This window comes from Pristiophorus japonicus, chromosome 4 (genome assembly GCF_044704955.1).
Source record: "Pristiophorus japonicus isolate sPriJap1 chromosome 4, sPriJap1.hap1, whole genome shotgun sequence".
Classification (NCBI taxonomy): Eukaryota; Metazoa; Chordata; class Chondrichthyes; family Pristiophoridae; genus Pristiophorus; species Pristiophorus japonicus.
In genome coordinates, this window is record NC_091980.1 from 119275001 (window position 1) to 119296774 (window position 21774).

General features: G+C 44.3%; 1 protein-coding gene across 7 annotated transcripts in view; it reads left to right on the forward strand.

Annotated features, from left to right (window-relative positions):
• The window catches only part of LOC139263044 (C-terminal-binding protein 1-like), a 109920-nt gene that overhangs the window by 3123 nt on the left and 85023 nt on the right, over positions 1-21774 (forward strand). For 5 of the 7 annotated variants that reach the window (XM_070878548.1, XM_070878546.1, XM_070878547.1 and 2 more), the window contains one exon: positions 7031-7221. The exons of the other annotated variants lie outside the window; for them this stretch is intronic. In XM_070878548.1, coding sequence (XP_070734649.1) covers positions 7158-7221 — 64 coding nt within the window. In that variant the 5' untranslated portion in view covers positions 7031-7157. The remainder of the gene's footprint in view (positions 1-7030; positions 7222-21774) is intronic. 7 annotated transcript variants of the gene reach the window in all.

The following is a 21774-nucleotide window of genomic DNA, read 5'->3' on the forward strand; positions in this document are numbered from 1 at the left end:
GGAAGCTCCCTGTGTTCCATCTCCAGTATGTGCTGATCTCAGATGGGGTACAGTATGTTTGCTGCAGTTGCTTCACCCTGGGTCGAGGGAGGGAAAATCGGTGGGTAGAATTTAGTTTGAATTCTCTTTGGCTTCATCTGTAGTTTTACTACAACAACTTGCTTTTATATTGCACATTTTTAAAAATTCATAATTGTCCCAAGGTGATGTAAGCAGACAGACATGGATGCTGAAACCAAAGAAGGAGATAGTAGGAGGGTAAAGAGATGGGTTTTAAGAGGGAGAGAATTCCATAAAATAGGGCTTGGACAGCTGAAGGGCACAACTACCAATCGTAAGATGAATTGAATGGGGTGCACAAGAGGCGAGGAACAGAAATGAATAAGGAGGGGAGTGGAAGAGCTTGTAGGGTCTAAGGAGATTGGAGGTAGGGAGGGCAAGTCTTTGAAGATATTTAAATGAGGATGAGAATTCTAAATTCGAGGCACAGGGGGCCAGCGTAGGTCACCGATGATGAGGGTGATGGGTGAGTGGGACTTGGTGCGGGATAGCCTATGAGCAACAGGGATTTGGATGAGCTGAAGTTTACAGGACACTAAGAATGAGAGCCTGACTAGGAGAGCATTGAATTAGTCGAGTCTGCAGTTGACAAAGACATGGTGGGAACCGAAGATGATGGATTCATTTTTCCCAATGTTTAATTGTAGGAAATTGCAGTTGATCCAAGACTGGATGTTGGACAAGCTGTTTTTACAACATAGTGACAGTGGAGGGGGCGAGAAAGGTGGTGGAGAGGTAGAGCTGAGTGTCGTCAGTGTACATATGTAAGCTGACCCCATGTCTTTGGATGATGTTGCCAAAGAGCAGCATGCAGGTGAGGTAGAGGAGGGGGCCAAGAATGGATCCATCGGGAGGTAATGGCGCAGGTTGAGGGACCAGATCTGGGGATATTTTGGCTATGATTGGCGAGGTAATGGTGGAACCAAGCTAGGGCAGGCTCTCTGAGCTGGACAATGGAGGAGGATGGTGTGGTCGACCGAGGTCGAGGAGGGAAAATATGTTTGGCTATTGGGCCTTGAGGTGCATAAGAACAACCCATCTCCAAGGGGCAGGCACCTGACATCTGCTCAACATCAGATTTCAGCAGTGAAATGTCGCTCTACATGGGGATGGTGGAAGCATAGGGTAATCATGACTGGTCTGTATCTGAAATAATCACAGTTGTGCATGTGGGGCAGAGACCGTTGACTGCATTTGATTTGCACTTGATGGTGGGAGACTAAGCCAAAATGTACAAGCTGCAGCCCCAATCTTTTGCACCTTCGGTTACAAGTTGCATATGATCTTCTGCACAATTTGAAGGACTGTCAAAAGGCATGTATGCTTTAGCTGTTGGTGTCTAACTGATATTTCAGCTTGTGAAATAATGCAACGCCGAGGTGACATGCCTCTGCCTTGCTTGCACAGCTGGGATTATTTCAGACACAGACCAGTGAAGATTATTCTACGCTTCGTCTGCCCCCATGAAGGGTTGAGATGCACTGCTGAAATCGGGCGTTGAGCAGACCTTGGGTGCCTGCCGCTTGGAGATGAAGCTCTGGATTGTTCTTGTGCACATCAGCTGTGTTACTAGAGGCCCAATAGAAAAAAAAAGTCACCGGCACATTGACCCCTCGATGTCTCTGCAACCTTTGATCCAGTCAACCGCTCCATCCTCCTTTGCCGTTTCTCAGTTCAGCATTTCCCAGTACCTCAGCCAGTGTAGAGATCTTGTGAGTTTGATGCTAGCTGTCAGTCTGGTTGCTTCTCTTTCTCCACCCTGCCCTCACCCCTGCAAAAATCAATAGCCCACACATTTCACTTTCCTAACATTGTTTTATCTGCCAGATCCTTTGAGGCATCTGTGGCCCTGTGCTGCTTCATACAATTAGTGGCGCACGGGTTCACATCTTATTCCCTACACATTTGTATTGCTTGGGGCAGGTTTTAAACAGACCCTTGGTGCTTTGCTTATTGGGGACAGCAGGAAAGGGAGCCCTTTAGGGGAGTAAATTTGAGAGGTGATCTTATCGAAATATATAACATAATGAGGGGGCTCGACAAGGTGGATGTAGGGAGGATATTTCCACTCATAGGGCAAACTAAAACTAAGGGGACATAGGGCCCAAGTTTCCACATGATTCGCGCCTGATTTTTAGGAGCAACTGGTGGAGAACGGACTATTTTAGAAATCGCAATTCTCCACTTTTTTTTTTCTGCAGTTCTAGTCAGGTAGAACCGTTCTAGTTTAGAACAGAATTTTTTCTTCAAAAGGGGGCGTGTCCGGCCACTGACGCCTGATTTGAAAGTTTCCACAGTGAAAATGTACTCCAAACTAAAGTAGAATGGCGCCAGTGAAGATTTTTGTAGAACTGAAAAAACCTGTTCTACACATTAAAAAATCAGGCGCAGGTTACAAATTAGGCGTCCAGAACGAGGTGGGGGGAAGGGAACTCATTAAATTTGACAATAAATCCTTATTTATACTTCTACAAATATTATACAAATAAATCCAACCTGAATAAACATTTATAAGCCAAGAAAAGATTAAATAAACCATCTTCCTACCTGTGTGAAAGTGCTTCAGCCAGGGAGAATTCTGCAGCTGTTCGTGCCGCTGAGCGAGAGGGAGAGGGAGAGGGTGGGGAACAGGAGCGGGTGTCGGGTCGGCGGGGGGGGGGGGGGAAGAGCGGGTCTCGGTCGGGGGAGCGGGTCTCGGGGTGGGGGGAGCGGGGGTCGGGTCGGGGGGGGGAGGGAGTGGGGGTCGGGTCGGGTCGGCCGGGGGGGGGGGGGGGGGGAGGAGAGCAGCAGCTGGCCGTGGGAGGAGCTTCATTCACGCAGCCCCAGTGAGGCCATTAGGCTAGGGGCTGCGTGCTTCGGGCCCCTCCCACACAGTTCGGCACCTGGAGCTACTGCACTTGCGTGCCGACTGTAGCGCGCATGTGCAGAGGTCCCGGCACTGTTTTCAGCGCAGGGACCTGGCTCCGCGCCCCCACAGCTCGTGCCGAGTGCCACAGGACCTGTAAGTCGGTGGAGAATACTGAAGATTTTTTTAGGCGCGAAAAACGGGCGCCCAGCTCGGAGGGGTGCCCGTTTTTTTTCTTGTGGAAACTTGGGCCCATTGTCTCAGAATAAGGGGCTGTCCATTTAAAACTGATGAGGAGGAATTTCTTCTCAGAGGGTTGGAAAATCTGCGGAATTCTCTGCCCAGAGAGTTGTGGAGGCTGGGACATTGAATATATTTAAGGCGGAGATAGATTTTTGAGAGATAAGGGTTATGGGGAGCGGGCAGGGAAGTGGAGTCCAGTCCATGATCAGACCAGCCCTGATCTTATTAAATGGCGGAGCAAGCACAAGGGGCCAGGTGGCCTACTCCTGCCCCTATTATTTTCTTATGTAAAGTTGTTTTTGTGTGTCTCCAAGCAGCCACCTCTGGAACAGTACTGCCAGAGGTTGATGAGTGGGTCAGTGAGTTTATCTTTCGGGGTGGGTTGGGGAGGGGAAGAAACCAAAAGAAGGGGGAGAAAATCCAATCTCTGCACTTCTCCCTGCTCCTCCTGGCTTTGGCTTCTGCTGGGGTTCAGTACCATGACACTATCTCCCTCCAGTTCTTCACCCAGTGGCCATTGTTGTGTGAACCAGGATGGTGAGTGTTTGCAGGCAGTTTAACCATAATCATCATCCATAGGCGGTCCCTCGAACGAGGATGACTTGCTTCCACACCAAAAGGAATGAGTTTGCAGATGTTTCAGTGAAGGACCAGATATTCCAGTCCTGAACTTGAGGGATGGAAGATGCCTGTGCGTGGATTTTTTTTAATGTGTGGTGACCGTTGCACTTCAGCCACCACACGGGCTTGACAAAGCTAGGCCATTATTCAGTGGCCAGGGTTAACTAGGATGACTGGAGACCTCCTCTGCTGCATGGACCTAGTGCGCGCGCACATCGCAGTGTGTGCTGCCCCTGGGCCCTCGGCTGTTCTGGGCCCTGTACCGCATTTGCCGCACCTCCGCCACGACCTCTCGCTGCTCCTCTACGACAAACATTCGGCGCACCTCCGCTACAATCTCTCACTGCTCCTCCGCCACAAAACATTCGGAGGTGCGGCAAATGTTTGGTGCGGAGGTGCGGTGAGAGATCGTGGCGGAGATGCAGCGAATGTTAACCATAATACTCAACATCCACACATTTCGTGTTTTTCAGTGGGAATCACTGGATAGTGATCAGAATGGGGGTCTCTGGCTGTTTATAATAAAATTCCCTTTCCTAGCACAGGGACCCTGCAACTCTCTACTCCCATCCTTGCTATCATCACTTAACTCGGCGCAGACTGGGAATTGAACCTCTGACCTGCCTTATTTTATCATGTGACTTTTCCCTCTAAAGATGATGACCCTTGTTTGGGGTCCACTGCTTCCAGTTGTCCAAAGACAGGACCTTCCTGGTCTGTTTTAGCTTTGTGCTACACTTTGTGGTTACTCGCTGAGCCATTGTGACAGCAGGGCCAGATGTCGTCCAGTGGTTCTGTAGGTTTAATTTGGAGTCGCATTTTTACTTTTAAGTAGGCAGAGGCAAGCATGCTTCATAAAATCATAGAAATTTATGGCACAGAAGGAGGCCATTCGACTCATTGCGTTTGTGCTGGGTGAAAAAGAGCTATCCACCCTATTGCCATTTTCCAGCTCTTGGTCTGTAGCCTTGTAGGTTACGGCACTTCAAGTGCATATCCAAGTACTTTTTAAATATGATGGTTTCTGGCTCTACCACCCTTTCAGGCTGAGTTCCAGCCCTCCACCACCCTCTGGGTGAAAAGAATTCTCCACTCTAATCCTTCTACCGATTAGTTTAAATCTATGCCTCCTGGTTGTTGACCCCTCTGCTAAGGAAAATAGGTGCTTCCTATCCACTCTATCTCGGCCCCTCATAATTTTATACACCTTAATCAAGTCTCCCCTCGGCCGCCTCTGTTCCAAAGAAAACAACCCCAGCCTATCCAATCTTCCTTCATAGCTAAATTTCTCGTCCTGGCAACATCCTTGTAAATCTCTGTGCCCTCTCTAGTGCAATCACATCTTTCCTATAATGTGGTGATCAGAACTGCCGCAGTACTCTGGCTGTGGTCTAGCTAGTGTTTTACACAGTTCAGGCATAACCTCCCTGCTCTTGCCTCGGCTAATAAAGGCAAGTATTCCATATGCCTTCTTGACCACCTGATCTAACTGTCCTGCTGTCTTCAGGGATCTGTGGACATGCAATCCAAGGTTCCTCTGTTCCTTTGAACTTGTCAGTTATTGTGTGTTCCCTTTAACCCTCCCCAATGCATTACCTCACACTTCTGCGGATTGAGGGGGGTGGGGGGATTGATGGTTGTAAAAGGGATCATTTTTGAGCCAATTTGATCAGGAAGCACTCTGGTTCAATTCCTGGTCTGTGTTGAGTTAGTCAACTTCTGCCAGAGAAGTGGTAGGTATATTACCATCAGTCTCAGGGTCAAAGAAGGGAAATCAACCAGATTCCCTGCTTCTGATGGCTACCCAGCAACCTTTGCTGGAAAGGCATATGTGGATGTTGGGTGAGGACAGGATAAGGTGCAGCTGTGATGTTCTCCACAGTTCAATAGCTCACCAGTGCTCACTGTTGACGTCCATACATGAAGAACAGCTGCTAAAGCGTGGTACCAGATGGTGATTGCCTCTTGTGGAACTATAAGCTTTGGAAGGAAAAGGGATACAATTATTGAGGGAAAAAATGTGCATAGTCCTGGGTGGTGCCTTATCCAGGCCCAGACAAGTCAAAGATTCTGGTGGAGCCTTAACTTCCTGAGGTTTCCTATTGAGGAGATGCACGTTTGAACTGTAGGTTAATTGCTATATTCAAACGGTTCAACAGGAAGTGCTACCTACCTAGTGAAGTTTGCAATGAACTACAGATTATCACTCTGATTTGCAGCGATCACATCAAGGTTGTTAATCCTTCACTTGTGCATGTTATGTTTCAAATCCGGGGAGTTACCCAGTTATCTGTCCACTGTCGAACACACTGTGCTGCCAACTCCATAGTGTATATTACAGAGATCAGAAGGAATGCATGGGAGTCATTGTGAGGCAGTGACTCAGTGTCTGGATTCAAATGACAATGTAAACTGCCGAAGCTTTACTGCTGTATGTAACAACAACTTTTACATATAGCGTAAGTTTAACATCCCAAGGCGCTTCACAGGAGCGTTACACCGAGCCACATGGGATATTAGGACAGAAGTTGGTTTTAAGAAGCGTCTTAAAGGAGGTGGAGCAGTTTAGGGGCCTACACAACCAAAGGCACGGCCGGTAATGGTGGGTGATTTAAATTGGATATGCACAATGCCAGAATTGGAGGAACGCTGGGATCTTGGAAGGTTGCAGGGCTGGAGGAGGTTAGAGAGATGGAGGGATTTGAACATGAGGGTGGGAATTTTACAATCTAGGTGTTGCTGGACTGGGTAGCCAATGTAGGTCAGCGAGTATAGGAGTGATGAATGAACTAGACTTTTTGTGAGTTAGGATATGGGCAACAGAGTTTTGTATGCGCTCAAGTTTAGGGAGGGTGGAAGATGGGAGGTTGGCCTGAAGGGCATGTCATTAAATTGTTTCAGAGCTACAACAATGTGGCTTGGCCATGCAACTTGGTACTACCTCAAATTGTACTGTGTGCAAGTAGGTAACCAGGAAGGTGTGGGTTGTAGTACTGTGTAAATAGACAGGAATATTACATTAACATTCAAATGTCACCTGCTATCGCATTTTGTGTAGGAGTCCGATGAACATGGAATGATTGGTATTGGATGAGTGAGTGGTGCAGCATGGTGATCCTGTATACACAACTTGCCATCTGCAGTTCTGAAAATGCTTTTTGACTGAACCACATGTGGGAAATAATTTTGGAGGTTGGGGGGGTGGGGAATCCTACACCTTACTGGAGATTATTTAAATTTATCTTTTTTTTGAAAAAACAGGCTAACGGGAGCTTTTGGGAATATTGAAACCTGTGAATTTTGATGTCTGGTGTCTCCGGTTTTTGGTGTGGATAAAAACTAATCCACCTTCAGTGATCGTCGTGCCGACCTCTGACCTGTAGCCCTCATGTCTGTGCCCGTCATGGACAAACACAAAGTAAAGCGAGCACGTCTCGATCGCATTTGCGAAGGTAAGAGGTTAAAGTTGAAAAGGACATCTTGTGAAGTTGTGCCTCAGTGTTGTATTATATGTTTTAAAGTAGAATATATTATGATTATTTGCTAGCCCATTTCACATCTCCTCCTCTGAATTTTGTTTTGGTCTCGCTCACTGAGGGCTGGCAGCTTAATGTTTCACGTCTGTCGGTACTTACCTTATACTTGGCTACTGTGCATAGGTTCCGGAACTTGCTGTGTGGGGAATCAATGATGTATACACAGGTCTGAGGTAAAAAGTGTTCAAAATACTGCCTACTGGGACACTGACGAGTGCTGTGATAAAATGTCATTGAGATTTGGTGGTGTGATTTCGACGAAGGGTTAAAGTCTGTATTGATTCTTCATCATAGGCAGTCCCTCAAGGTCGAGGAAGACTTGCTTCCACTCTCAGTGAGTTCTCAGGTGACTGAACAGTCCAATACAGGAATTACAGTCTGTCACAGGTGGGACAGACAGACAGTCTTTGAAGGAAAGAGTAGGTGGGACTGGTTTGTCGCACGCTCCTTCCGCTGGCTGCGCTTGATTTCTGCATGCTCTTGGCTATGAGACTCTGCTCAGTGTCCTCCCAGATGCTGCTCTTCTACTTAGGGCGGTCTTTGGCCAGGGACTCCGTTGTTGGTGGGGATGTTGCATTTTATCAAGGAGGCTTTGAGGGCATTGCAGGCTCCCATGTCATACATTATTTTGAAGGGCCACCCCCTTCAAAAATCAAATTGACAGTTCAGGTGTCCCAAATGCCCAGTGCCCATGAACATGTTTGGATTTAAATATTGCTAATCTTTTGAGTATTAACTTTTTTTTGTTGTGGGGAACCCCCCTTCCCACTGAGGCCCATTAATTTTTGAAAAATTCTACCTGCACCCCATATTTTCTGACTGTTGAAAACTGTTAAATAATCGAACCGTGCATCCTTTGCAAATGCTGCAGTACAGGGGAGAAGTTTAGGAATGTCCAGTGTGCCAATGCATGTGGTAATAGAGCCTCAATGTCCCAGGTAAATAATGCTAATCCATGGCTTTGATATTGCAAAAATAATCGCTGCGCCACCAAAAAGACTGTACAGAGTCAGCATCCTTTCCTGAGTTGGAGGAAAGATTGCCCACGTGGTTCAGTGAGAGAAGGACAGAAGGGTTTGAGGGTCATTGTAACAGCAATCGGTGTTAAAGCTACATCTGAGTAAAAGGAAGGGCATGAATCTATAATTTGTAGTTTTGGTTTGTTTTATGTGAGGGAAATTGTCCATTATGATTTTTCTAACTATCTTGTACTAAATGAGGGAAGGATCACAACTTTTGAGGGTGCCTCCTGCAGTATTCTTTCCAAAAATAAATGTTTCGATACTACTCCATAGTTCTTTCTAATAATGTGCTTGGAATTTGTATCTACCAGAAGCAAAAATAACAGAAGATGACAATTTTGAGACAGTGCATGCTCTTTCAAGCAATAACACTTGTGTCGTTGACCCAAGTCAATGAATACCAGATGGGGCTACCTGTGGTTTGACACTTGGAGCAATACCCTGTTGAGTGCTGTCATTAACTGGATCTGTATGTGGTCTCTCATAGATTCTTCATTGTTGCAGCCATAGGTTAAAGTGTTTTAAATGGAGAAAGCTGCAAATGTTGAATGTTTAAAATAAAAACAAAATCTATTCATGGAGTTACTGCTTGTCATTTTGAAGAATTGTAGAATATAAATTTCAACGAGGAGGAGGTCATTTCACCACTTCACATGAGTCAGTGATAGCTCCCCTCCAACTATCAACCCTTCTCTTTAATATTTTCCTTCTCAAGTGATTGTCTAAATCCTTGTTGAATATCTTGATTGATCCTGCTCCAATAGCCACCCACTTAAGATAACTTATTCCATATTCTAATTCCTTTACATAGAGGGGGAAAAAATCTAACCGCGCCCTTTTAAGTGTTAAGTACTAATCCCAAATTTATTCCCTCTAGTTATGGTTCACCAAACCAGTGGAAATAATCTTTCACTCTTTCACCCTCTCAAACTCTTTGAAAACTTGTGATACTTTTATTCAATTCCCCTTAATGTTTTCTAGCAAATAAAGCCCGAGTTTAAATCCTCATATTAGATTACAGTCTTGTAATTAGTTGCCCTCTGATATTTTGTTTGTGATATTGTGCACTGCTTGCACATGGCAGGGGAGGAGGAGGAGTTTGTTCAGTTTTGGATTGTATGGTGAGTTTGGTAAAGCATAATGTTAGGAGTCCCTGTCCAGCACATGAAATTACTCTCTATTTCTCACTCCCTTGTATTTCTTTCATTTCTATAGTTTACTTTATCAGTTTATCTCTTCTGTGTCTGCAAGCAAACTCAGTCAAAATCATGGCAAGGGAGGCGAAGCTTACTCATACTCCTCAGTCTTTTATATGGTACCAGCAAAAAAAAACTGAATATTGATATCCAGGCCAAAGCTTCCAGTGTAACAGCATGGATATCTTGTACACTGGGCGTTTCTTCTGAGGGCAGTATTCGATGATAAGCTCCAGGATCTGATTAAGAGCTCTACAGTTACATAACATAATAGGAGCAGGATTAGACCATTTGGCCCTGCGAGCCTGCTCCGCCATTCAATAAGATCATAGTTGATCTGATCATGGACTCCGCTCCACTTCCCTGCCCGCTCCCCATAACCCTTTACTCCCTTATCGCTCAAAAATCTGTGTATCTCCTCCTTAAATATATTCAATGACCCAGCCTCCACAGCTCTCTCGGGCAGAGAATTCCATAGATTTACAACCCTCAGAAGAAATTTCTCCTCATCTCAGTTTTAAATGGGCGGTCCCTTATTCTAAGACTATGTCCCCTAGTTTTAGTTTCCCCCAATGAGTGGAAATATCCTCTCTGCATCCACCTTGTCGAGCCCCCTCATTATCTTACATGTTTCGATAAGATCGCCTCTCATTGATGGGGATACTTTAATCTTCCATTTATGGAGAAAGTGGCAGCATCAACTATGATCGGTTTTGAAGTGGTTGATGATTGTCCACTATTTGCAAAGAAGGTTTGATCTTGTACTGTGGGTCCTCTATACTCAGTAACACTGCACTGTAACTTAGTGATTTATAGAATGGTTTCCTTTCTCCTTAGCTGTTTGGGTAAGGTTTGCCTCCATTTGTAGAAAACGCTTAGAACCAACGAACAGTAGCAGAGTTATTGCACAGCAGTTAAAGTATATCTGACATAATGTGCTTAATAAGCCGCATGTGTTGTTTGTGCCAGCAGCACCATTGTTTTTCCTCACCAATTTACATCACTCCATCTGCAGATACTGACTCCTGAGGTATTGTTCCCGATTGCTGGCTGTCTAATACCTTGGCAAGTAGTCATTATTGAGTTAAGTCTTGATCCTGAGTGTCGGCCAGATATTTGAACGTATATGTGGATGGGTGGCTGAGTATGTATGCATGTAAGTGCGTAGAGGAGGATGTTGCGTCACAGCTGAACCTGATTCTCACTCTGTCTTGCTCAAATGGCCACATTTGGGCATTTCTAGCGAGGATTGCAAGGTGGCGATTAGGTTTGGGAGCTGTGGCCATTTCTTTCTCTAACCCAAGGATGCTGTGACCAGTTGAAGTATCCTTGCCATGCCCCAGCTTGGCACTAACTTGGTACAGACCAGGGATACAACTTGGGACTTTCCTGACTTGTGTGACTTAGTTACTCTTGGATAAACCTACTGCACCATCATGGAAGTTACCAGCAACATCAGTAAGTACCAATGTTGTCTGGCCGGGTGTGGCACATAATGTTCAAGTCGTAGGATTAATGAACAGCATCATTGCAACATGTTTATTGACAAGTAATCTACAGTTGACAAGACTTTTTTTAATGCTTTTGTATTACAGATTTCACTTCAGGATTTACTTTCAGTTGCTTTGTATGCATGGTTTGATGAGATTACATGTATTGAATAGTTTCTTTGTTGGACCATTATCATTGGGTGTAAGTGGAGGCTTGCCTATTAACTAGGTCCCACCTGCAACAGGCCTATTCATTTCAGATTTTTCATATCTTTTCTCGTCTACCTTTGAATAACTAGTTAGCTCTCAAATTCTGGGAGATGTTTGTGTTTAGTCCATCTATGTTCTACACAGCAGCATATTGTCGCAGGAAAAAGTTCACAAGCTCATTTCTTGGTTTCTTGAAATCCAGCTGCAACTCCATTGACTTAGTGTTCTGGAAATTAACAAATGTAAGCAAAAAGGGTACGAGGAAGCTTAGTGATGCACACACTGTCCTTGTATACCCGGAGCTTGGATTTCTATCCAATCCAGTCTGATAAATTGAAAGTCTCCCTCTTTAAGGCTCCAAAGTGAAATGACTTTTGAGCAGTCTCGACAATCCAGGGAGGTGCAGGTCCACAGTGCTTTGCAGTCTCGTTCAGAGGGATGTGATGTTTGGCAGTGTTGGAAATGGAAATGTTACACTGGTGCAATGGCGAGGAGGGGATTCTGTTGAAGTTGGAATTATTGTGGGCAGTGCCGAGGGGGGTCTAACTCTGCAGCTGATGGATACCCAAACCTGACTTCAGTTACTTGTTGGCAAATGGAAAACTGTCAAGTCTTGAGCACTGATGTCCCACACTTTTTTACATACATAAGAAAGGCAGGTAGTTTAAGAATTCCAGGGTTACATGTAGAAGAGTCTGTAGCTTGGGGTTGTTGGACTGTTCATAGTTTGCCCTGAATTAGAGAGTGGTGAACTTAGCTCATATATTTTTATTAGCACTTTGGGGAAGTGCTGGCAATACCTGGGTGGTGGTGTATCAGCAGGAGAGGGGGGTGAACTCTGTGTTGTAAATGTCAAGTACTTGCTGTCTAGGGTTAGTTTATGTCTTGGTTGTGGGTTATCCAGAGGGATTGGTCATGTTCAGAATTCTGCATTTATATAAATGGTACCCTGCAAACAACATTTTTAGTAACAGTTTTTGGGCCTTCTGGCTCAACAAGTCTGCCCTTTTTGACTGATCTCAGCCACATCTTATTGTACCCATCTTCTGCTCTGGAAACTCCTCTATTAGATTTCGAATAATACTCATCACTGCTTTTTGGTAAATAAAATTTAAAAATCCAGAACTGCAGTCTTATTCAACTCAAGTGTACACCACTAATATTTTATGTGTGACCCTTATCATTGTATGCAGGGTGGTGTTTCATATATTCTGAATGTATTGCGTAACTTGTATTTTCTAGCAAGGGGCACTTCTACTTACAGTGAACTACTCGAAGTCTCACTCTGACCGCAGAATAGCGCATTGCATTGACTGAACACAGCATTTCTCTTCTGGATTACTACTGTTGAAGTATTAAGAGTTTGGAGGTGAAACCAATTTGTAATTTTTGTTTTTATTTTAAATGGTTTGAAATACATTTTATTTTGAAATTGCTGATCAACTACAAAACCGTTCCAGCCATATAATGAAAGTGCTTCTCTATTAAAACATGTGTATAGCTTTACTGCCACTTTGTACAATGAAATCTTCATTATTGGCCAAAAATGGAGGAAATAATAGCAATCAGCAGATAATTGAGTCCCCAAATTTGATTTTTTTTAAAAACACGTGTGCTACAGCAATACCTAGACATGGGGAAAAAAGTCAAACACAAATAACCAAAGAAGCTGCTTCTCTCAAACAGCCACTCACACTCAGTTAGGTGTAGATTTTTTTAAAAAGCAGAGGACTTGCATTGATGTAATGCCTTTCATGAAATCAGACATTCCAAAGTACTTTACCACCAATGAACTACATTTAAAGTGTACTTGCTGTTGTATTGTAGGGGCATGGAGCATCTAATTTGCGCACAGCAAGTTCCCACAAAGAACAATGAGATACAGTACGAGATAATACATTTTGATGATGCTGGTTGAGGGATAAATTTATGGGACCTTCTGCATTCAGTGAAGAAGTCAATTTAACATCTCATTTGATAGGTGATACCTCAGACAGGGTAACCCACACTCCATACAGCCTAGATTAGGTGCTCAAACCTCTGAAATGGGGCTTGAACCCATGACCTTTTACTAGGGTTATGGCACAAACAGGCCATTTGGCCCAACCAGTCCATGCTGTCGTTTATGCTCCAATAGAGCCGCCTCCTGTCTTTCCTCATCTAAATCTATCAGCATAACCCTCTATTCCTTTTTCCCTTGTATGCTTGTCTAGCCTCCCCTTAAATGCATCTATACTGTTCGCTTCAACCACTGACTGCCTGCGGTAGCAAGTTCCATATTCTCTCCACTCTGGGTAAAGAAGTTTCTTCTGAATTCCCTTTTGGATTTCTTGGTGATTATTTTATATTGAAGGTCTCTAGTTATGCTCTTCCCCACAAGTGGAAACATTCTCTATCCACTCTATCAAAACCTTTCATAATTTTAAAGACCTCTATTAGGTCACCCGTCAGCCTTTTTTCAAGAGAAAAGAGACCCAGCCTGTTCATCCTTTCCTGATATGTATACCTTCTGACTCTGAGAGTGTGCTACTACTGAGACATGGCTGACACCTAAACTGAGGGTAACAGTGCTGTATCAGTGGAGGTAGATAGACCAGGATGATGATGCTGTATAGGTGAGAGCGGATAGAATGTTGAAATGGTGTTGTATCAGTATGAGTGGATAGAACATATGAACAGTGACTGACCGGAATAGCCCCATAGGTCCATCCAGTGTGTCCCACACAATTGTGATGCCTTGTGCATTGCAATACATATGCTCCCTGCCACACTATGGGATGTGAAACCATGGGATTTCCTGGGAGAAAAAAAACTAGGAAATTCCTCTACCACCCCCTTAGGTGATCAAAGCTAGACCTTTCTGGCCCAGATAATGCCATGCAGTACCTACATTTTGAGCAAGGTGATCTTGGCGCCAGCCAGAAACAGGTCCAGCTCTTGCTTGAAGGAATTGAATGAATCGGCGTCCACCGCATGAACCGGTAGTCTGCTCCGGAGGTGGGAAAAGAACTACCTCCCGACATCTAATGAGATATGGCCTTGTACAACTTAAAATTATGACTCCTCCCTCCATCCTTGGTCCTCCCTAACCTATGGAACAAACTTTCTACTCTATTCCCTTCATCGTCATCTTATAAACCTCAATCAATTCACCCCAAAATCTACACTTCTCTAAAGTGAGAGTCCTGACTCTTTTTTTTAGGTTATCTTGATAACTAAGATGCTACAAACTAGAAATTATTCTTCTGCACCCTTTTCAATATCACCCACCATGTCAGCAGACCAAATTTGGACACTGTATTCTAACTGAGTCATAACTAAGGTCTTGTGCAAGGACAAAATAGTATGCTTTTCTTAGTCAATTCTTAGTCCTATAAATGCACCCCAACTCCCTATTTGCTCTAGCTATCACTTCGTGGGATTACTCATGAGCCTTTAACGATCTATGCATTAAAATGCCCAGATTTTCTTCATATGCTTTCATGATTTTCTCTGAAGGTTGCTGGAATGTTCAGCATTCATTCAGCCCAAATGCATCAACTCTGCTTTTCGATGTTATAAGAATATAAGAAATAGGAACAGGAGTAGCCCATACGGCTCCTCGAGCCTGCTCCGCCATTCAATAAGATCATGGTATATCTGATCATGGACTCAGCTCCACTTCCATGCCCGCTCCCCATAACCCCTTATCCCCTTATCGTTTAAGAAATACTCTATTTCTGTCTTAAATTTCTCTCTTTCTGTCTTCCACAGCGCTCTGAGGCAGTGAATTCCACAGATTTGCAACCCTCAGAAGAAATTTCTCCTCATCTCTGTTTTAAATGGGCGGCCCCTTATTCTAAGATCATGCGCTCTAGTTCTAGTCTCCCCCATCAGTGGAAACATCCTCTCTGCATCCACCTTGTCAAGCCCTCTCATAATCTTATACGTTTCGATAAGATCATCTCTCATTCTTCTGAATTCCAATGAGTAGAGGCCCACCCTTCTCAACCTTTCCTCATACGTCAATCCCCTCATCCCTGGAATCAACCTAGTGAACCTTCTCTGAACTGCCTCCAAAGCAAGTATATCCTTTCATAAATATGAAAACCAAAACTGCACGCAATATTCCAGGTGTGGCCTCACCAATACCTTATATAGCTGTAGCAAGACTTCCCTGCTTTTATACTCCATCCCCTTTGCAATAAAGGCCAAGATACCATTGGCCTTCCTGTACTTGCTGTATCTGCATACTATCTTTTTAATGCACAAGTACTCCCAGGTCCAGCTGTACTGCGGCACTTTGCAATCTTTCTCCATTTAAATAATAACTTGCTCTTGGATTTTTTTTTTCTGCCAAAGTGCATGACTTCTCACTTTCTGACATTATACTCCATCTGCCAAATTTTTACCCACTCACTAGCCTGTCTAGGTTCTTTTGCAGATTATTTGTGTCCTCCTCTCACATTGCTTTTCCTCCCATCTTTGTATTGTCAGCAAACTTGGCTTCCTTACACTCAGTCCCTTCTTCCAAGTCGTTAATATAGATTGTAAATAGTTGGGGTCCCAGCACTGATCCCTCCGGCACCCCACAAGTTACTGGTTGCCAACCAGAGAATGAACCATTTATCCCGACTCTCTGTTCTGTTAGTTAGCCAATCCTCTATCCATGCTAATATATTATCCCAAACCCCGTGAACTTTTATCTTGTGCAGTAACCTTTTATGTGGCATCTTGTCAAATGCCTTCTGGAAGTCCAAATACACCACATCCACTGGTTCCCCTTAATCCACCCTGTTCGTTACATCCTCAAAAGAACTCCAGCAAATTTGTCAAACATGACTTCCCCTTCATAAATCCATGCTGACTCTGCCTGACCGAATTTTGCTTTTCCAAATGTCCTGCAAGTGCTTCTTTAATAATGGACTCCCAACATTTTCCCAACCACAGATGTTAGGCTAACTGGTCTATAGTTTCCTGCTTTTTGTCTGCCTCCTTTAAGTAGGGGTGTTACATTTGCAGTTTTCCAATCTGTTGGGACCTCTCCAGAATCCAAGGAATTTTGGTAAATTACAACCAGTGAATCCACATTCCCTGCCGCTACATCATTTGCCAGTCTTGAGCCCAAGCCCCCCTCCACACACACACAGAGTAAGATCTGCCTGAATCAGTCGTGCATTGTCTACAGTCATGGCACTCGCACCAATCTTCGTATCATCTGCAAACTTGCAGATCGTGCCCCACACGCTACCTCCTAGATCCTTAATAAAGATAGTGAAGAGGAATGGTCCCAACACTGATCCCTGTGGGAACCACTGTTCACTGGTCTCCAAGCAGATCCAAATCCATCTACTACATTTTGCTTACAGTCTTCAGTTCTCCATCCAGCTCAGTATATTACCACTGATACCGGAGGCCTCGACCTGCTAGAGAACCTCTTGAGCTGTACCTTGTCAAAAGCTTTTTGGAAGTCTTAAGTAAACAATGTCAGCTGGGCTTCCCTCAACCTTCATCTTGGTGACTTCATAAAAAATTAAATTTCTAAGACAACTTTTTTTGAAGCCTGGATTGGCTGTCCCTAATGTGACCCTCTCTATCTAAGTAGTCATGTATTGAATCCCTAATGAGTCCCTTAAGCATATTCCCTGATGTCAAACTAATGAGGCTATAGTTACTTATAGCTGCAGGGTCTCATTTTTTTAAATCTGGGAACTACATTAACCTCTAATACAAAAGCAAAATACTGCAGGTGCTGGAATCTGAAATAAAAACAGAAAATGCTAGAAATCTCAGCGGGTCAGGCAGCATCTGTGGAGAGAAAAACAAGAGTTAACGTTTCAGATTGATAACCCTTCATCAGAACAGTTGAATGTTCAAAAAGAACAGATTCCTAAGGAGCATTGAAAGGGGGAGGGGAAGAAAGAACAAAAGGGAAGGTCTGTGACGGGGTGGAAGACCGAGATTGGAGAAACAAAAGGGATGATGGGCGTCCTTCCATTCCAGTCGAAGGGAGTTGTCCCCGGGCGGATGTCACTTCCCTCACTGAAGTTCCTGTTACTGAGGCTGCTGTAGTCACTGCCCTACTCCCAGCGCCCCTTTTCCAACGCCCCCATGCCCAGCCTTCTCCAGACAAATAAAATTCGAGGATTTTTGTGACACTTCTTGCTACTTTAATATTTATTTCCAGCCTCAAATATTCATCAGAAAATTTGCTTCCATTTCTAAACATTAACTTCCCATTTGAGTAATGGTCCAGATGGTGCCCACGCACCACAAGGAGTGTCATACATCAATTTGTTTTCATAAACTATTTTTATTTTTCTGTTCCTTGGGGAAAGTACGGAAGGAATGCTGCATCCTTTGAGTCTTGCTGCTCTGTGGAGCAACCTGATTGGGCTCCAAAGTATTTCTGTGTGTTTTAATGCAGACTCTCCTTGCTTTACTAACTGCCTGGGTCCCAGCTACTTTATGTAAAGGTGTCATGAGTCACTATTTAGACAATTAAAAAATTTTTTTTTAAAAATTGTAATACAGGTGCAACATCTGAAATCCGAAATCATTTGGAGAGTCCGTGCTGGTTTTTAGGTTTTGCCGGATTTCGGACCTCGCCGATCCTCCACTGTTCGCCAAAATGTCCGGTTTTCGGACAACTATGGTTTTCAGAAGTCTGGATTCGGGACGTTGCACCAACCTGTCTTCTGCTGGTGCTCAGTAATTTCGCTTCCATTTGTATGTAGCTCAGCCCTGCCCAGTTTCCCAGACTGCCTTTTTTGTTTTTGAGATTTGGACAACACTAGCAAGGCTGCATTTATTGCTTGTCTATAGTTGCTCGGAGGAAGTGATGTGCCTTGAACTGCTTGTAGCCTTTGTGCTGATAGTGCCCTCGCAATAGTGTTGGATAGGTATCTCCAGGATTTTGACAGTGTATATGTCCAAGTCAGGATAGTGTCCAACTTGGAGAGAATTTTGCAGGTGGTAATGTTCACGATCTTGCTGTTCTTCTAGAGGTTGTGAGGCTGGGAGGTGCTGCTACAGTGCATCTTGTAGATAGCACGTACTGCCACCGTGTGGTGGAGGGAGTGGGTATTTGTGTTCGGTGGCAGGAGTGACATTCAAGTGAACTGCTCTACTTAATGGTGTTGAGTTTAAATATAGTTTTGGCTGACTTGAGACTATGAAATGATGGAAAGGATTTGAGGTTACGGGAGGTAAGCTGTTATCGCAGTGTACCCAGCCGTTCCCCTGCTCTTGTAGCCATGTTGTTGATGTGAGTGGTCCAGTTAAGCTTCTGGGTGACACCCGATGTTAATGGTGAGGGACTCTATGATGGTGTCATTGAAGGTCAAGGAGGTATTTAGGTCTTCTCTAGTTGGATATGTTCATTGGCTGAAAGAAAAGAAAGAATAAACTTGCATTTACATAGCACCTTTCATGTCCTCCGAAATGCTTCAGTTAATGAAGTACCTGTACTTCGGAAGTGTTGTAATGTAGGAAAACGGTAGACCCAATTTGCGCACATCAAGATCCCACAAACAGCAATGAGATAAATGACTACGTGATTTGTCATAATGGCGTTGATTGAGGAATAAATATTGACCAGTAAACTAGGAGAACTTGCGTGTTCCTCTTTCCATAGGGTTGTGAGATCTTTTACATCCACCTGAGCAGGCAGATGGAATCTCTGTTTAGTGTGTCATCTGAAAGAAGGCATTTCTGACCAGTGCATCACTCGCTCAGTACTGCACTGGAGTGTCTGCCTACGCTGTGTGCTCAAGTCTCTGGAGTAGAGCTTGCACCCGCTACCTTCTAACTCGGAGGTGAGAGTGCTACCACTAAACGAAGGCTGGTGCTTTTTAGGTGAGGTGAATGTTACCTGCCACTTGCCAGCACAGGCCTGAATATTATTAAGGTTATGCTGTAGACTGGTATGGACTGCTTCATTATTGAAGGAGTTGTCAATGGAGCTGAACACTAGAATTATAACCACACCGCTCCATTCGTGATCTGAAGACAGGAAAGGCATTGAGCAAGCAACTGAAGCTGGTTGGGCCCAGGATGCTGTCCTGAGGAACTCCAAAGGGCTGGTGTTGCAACATATGGCCTCTTGGCAACCATGATCATCTTCCTGTATCAACTATGTATGACTCCAACTATTAGAACATTTTCGTTGACCCCCATTGACCTCAGTTTTGTTAAGTACATAAATAGGGGCAGGAGTAGGCCATATGGCCCCTCGAGCCTGCTCTGCCATTCAATAAAATTAACCTGCCTGATTTCCCCTAGAATCCAAAAATCTATCCATTTCAGCCTTGCATATACTCAGATACTTCGCATCCACACCCCTCTGGGGAAGAGAATTCCAAAGATTCACAACCCTCTAAGTGAAGAAATTCCTCCCCTCTGTCTTAAATGGCCTACCCCTTATCCTGAGACTGTGCCCCTTTTTCTAGAAACTCCAGCCATGGGAAACAACCTCTTCGCATCAACCCCGTCAATCCTCTTCAGAATCTTGTATGTTACAATGAGATCACCTCTCATTCTTCTAAACTATATAATCTCTCGTCATACGACAGCCCTTTCATTCCAGGAATCAACCTAGTGAATTTTTGTTGCACCGCCTCCAAGGCAAGTATATCCTTCCTTGGATAAGGAGACCAAAACTGTGCACCGTACTCCAGATGTGGTCTCACCAAGGGCCTGTTCAATTGTAGTAAGACTTCCTTCCTCTTGTACTCCAACCCACTTGCAATAATGGACAACATGCCATTTGCCTTCCTTGTGGCTTTTTGTACCTGCATGCTAGCTTTGTGTTTTTTGCACGCGGACACCCAAATCTCTGAACGCCAACATTGAAAAGTTTCTCTCCATTTAAAAACGATTCTGTTTTTCTATTCTTCATACCAAAGTGAATAACCTCACATTTCCCTAAATTAAACTCCATCTGCCTCCTGCCATCTATCTATGTACCTTTGCAGACTCATTGTGTTCTCCTCACAGCTTACTGTCCTACCTAGCTTTGTATAGTCAGCAAGCTTAGATACATTACACTCTGTTCCTTCATCTAGGTCATTAATATAGATTGTAAATCGCTGAGGACCCAGCACTGATTCTTGCGGCACCCGACTAGTTACAGCCTACCAACCTGAAAAAGACCCATTTATCTCTACTCTGTTTTCTCTCCGTTAACCAATCCTCTATCCATTACCTGTAATCCCATGAACCCTTATCTGTGGCACCTTATTGAATGCCTTTTTGAAAATCCAAATATACTACATCCACTGGTTCCTCTTTAATCTACCCTGCTAGTTACATCCTCAAAAAAAAACTCTTAATAGGCCTCCTTGGTGCCATACTCCATTTGAATGCTGCCTTGTTGTCGAAGTCAGTTGGTCTCACCCACACCTGTACTTGTCTGGGTGAAGGTTGTAATGAGGCCTAGGAGCCAAGTGGGTTTGATGGAGCTTAACAAACTGAGTTTTAGGCGAGCAGGTTATTGGTGAATAGGTGTTGCTTGATGGCACTATGATGGCTCCTTCCATCACTTCACTGATGATTGAAAGGCACAGGATACAAGATACAGCGCGAGCTGGTGCAGGAGGGCAATGGCAGCGGCAGCGAAGAGTGACGTCAGCAAGGTCCAGGTCGGTGATTGGAGCGTGGGCAGATGCAGCAGGAGGGGCGAAGGAGCTGAGAGAGACTGTGGGGGTGGGGGGGGAAGATGCGATTGAGGCCCAGGGGAGGTGTGAGTTAGAGGCCAGGGGCAGCACAGGCCAGCCCACACTGCGATATGTGTGCACACTAGGTCCGTGTAGCAGAGCAGGTCTCCAGTTGTCTTGGGTAATCCTTGCCACTGGACCAAGACCTAGATCTGTCAATTCTCTGTGGTGGCTGATGTACAACAGCCACCACGCATTTTTTTAAAAAATCCACGCACAGGCATCTTCCACCCTTGAGGATGTAGTTTGGGTTCTTCATTCGAAACACCTGTGAACTCAGCATTTTTTTTGTCGTGGAAGTATGTCATCCTCGTTTCGAGGGACTGCCTATGATGATTGAAAGGAGATGGTAATGTGCTGGGATAGATTTGTCCTGCTTTTTGTGAATAGGAAATACTCGGGCAATTTTCAGGCAGAGCTTTACAAAAAGTGTTTGTAAAAATTAAATGGAAAAAATACTGTGTTCAAATATTTGCAGTGCAGTGAACTTCCCTTTGTTTCTCTCTGCAGCAAAGTTAAATAGTTGTAACTGAAGGAGTGCACAATTGCATGATTGGTCATTGCCCCCAGAGACCCAATATTTAAGATTAACCATGTGGCCTGACGCTTCCTTAGCCAAAGGCAGGGAGGGCACTGAGCACCAGCACCAAGAATGCAAGGTCAGCATTCTCTCACCCTGGTGCATTTCAAATGTTCATGTTTTCTTTTAAGAAATTAAGCCTGCCAAAGCATCAAAAGTAATGTTTGTTTTCTTTCTCACAGATCCTAAATGAGATCAAAATGGTGTAGTTCACATTTGTAGGATTGGGGAAGGCAAAAATTCGAGATTATGAAGGTCAAGTTTAGGACACATGCC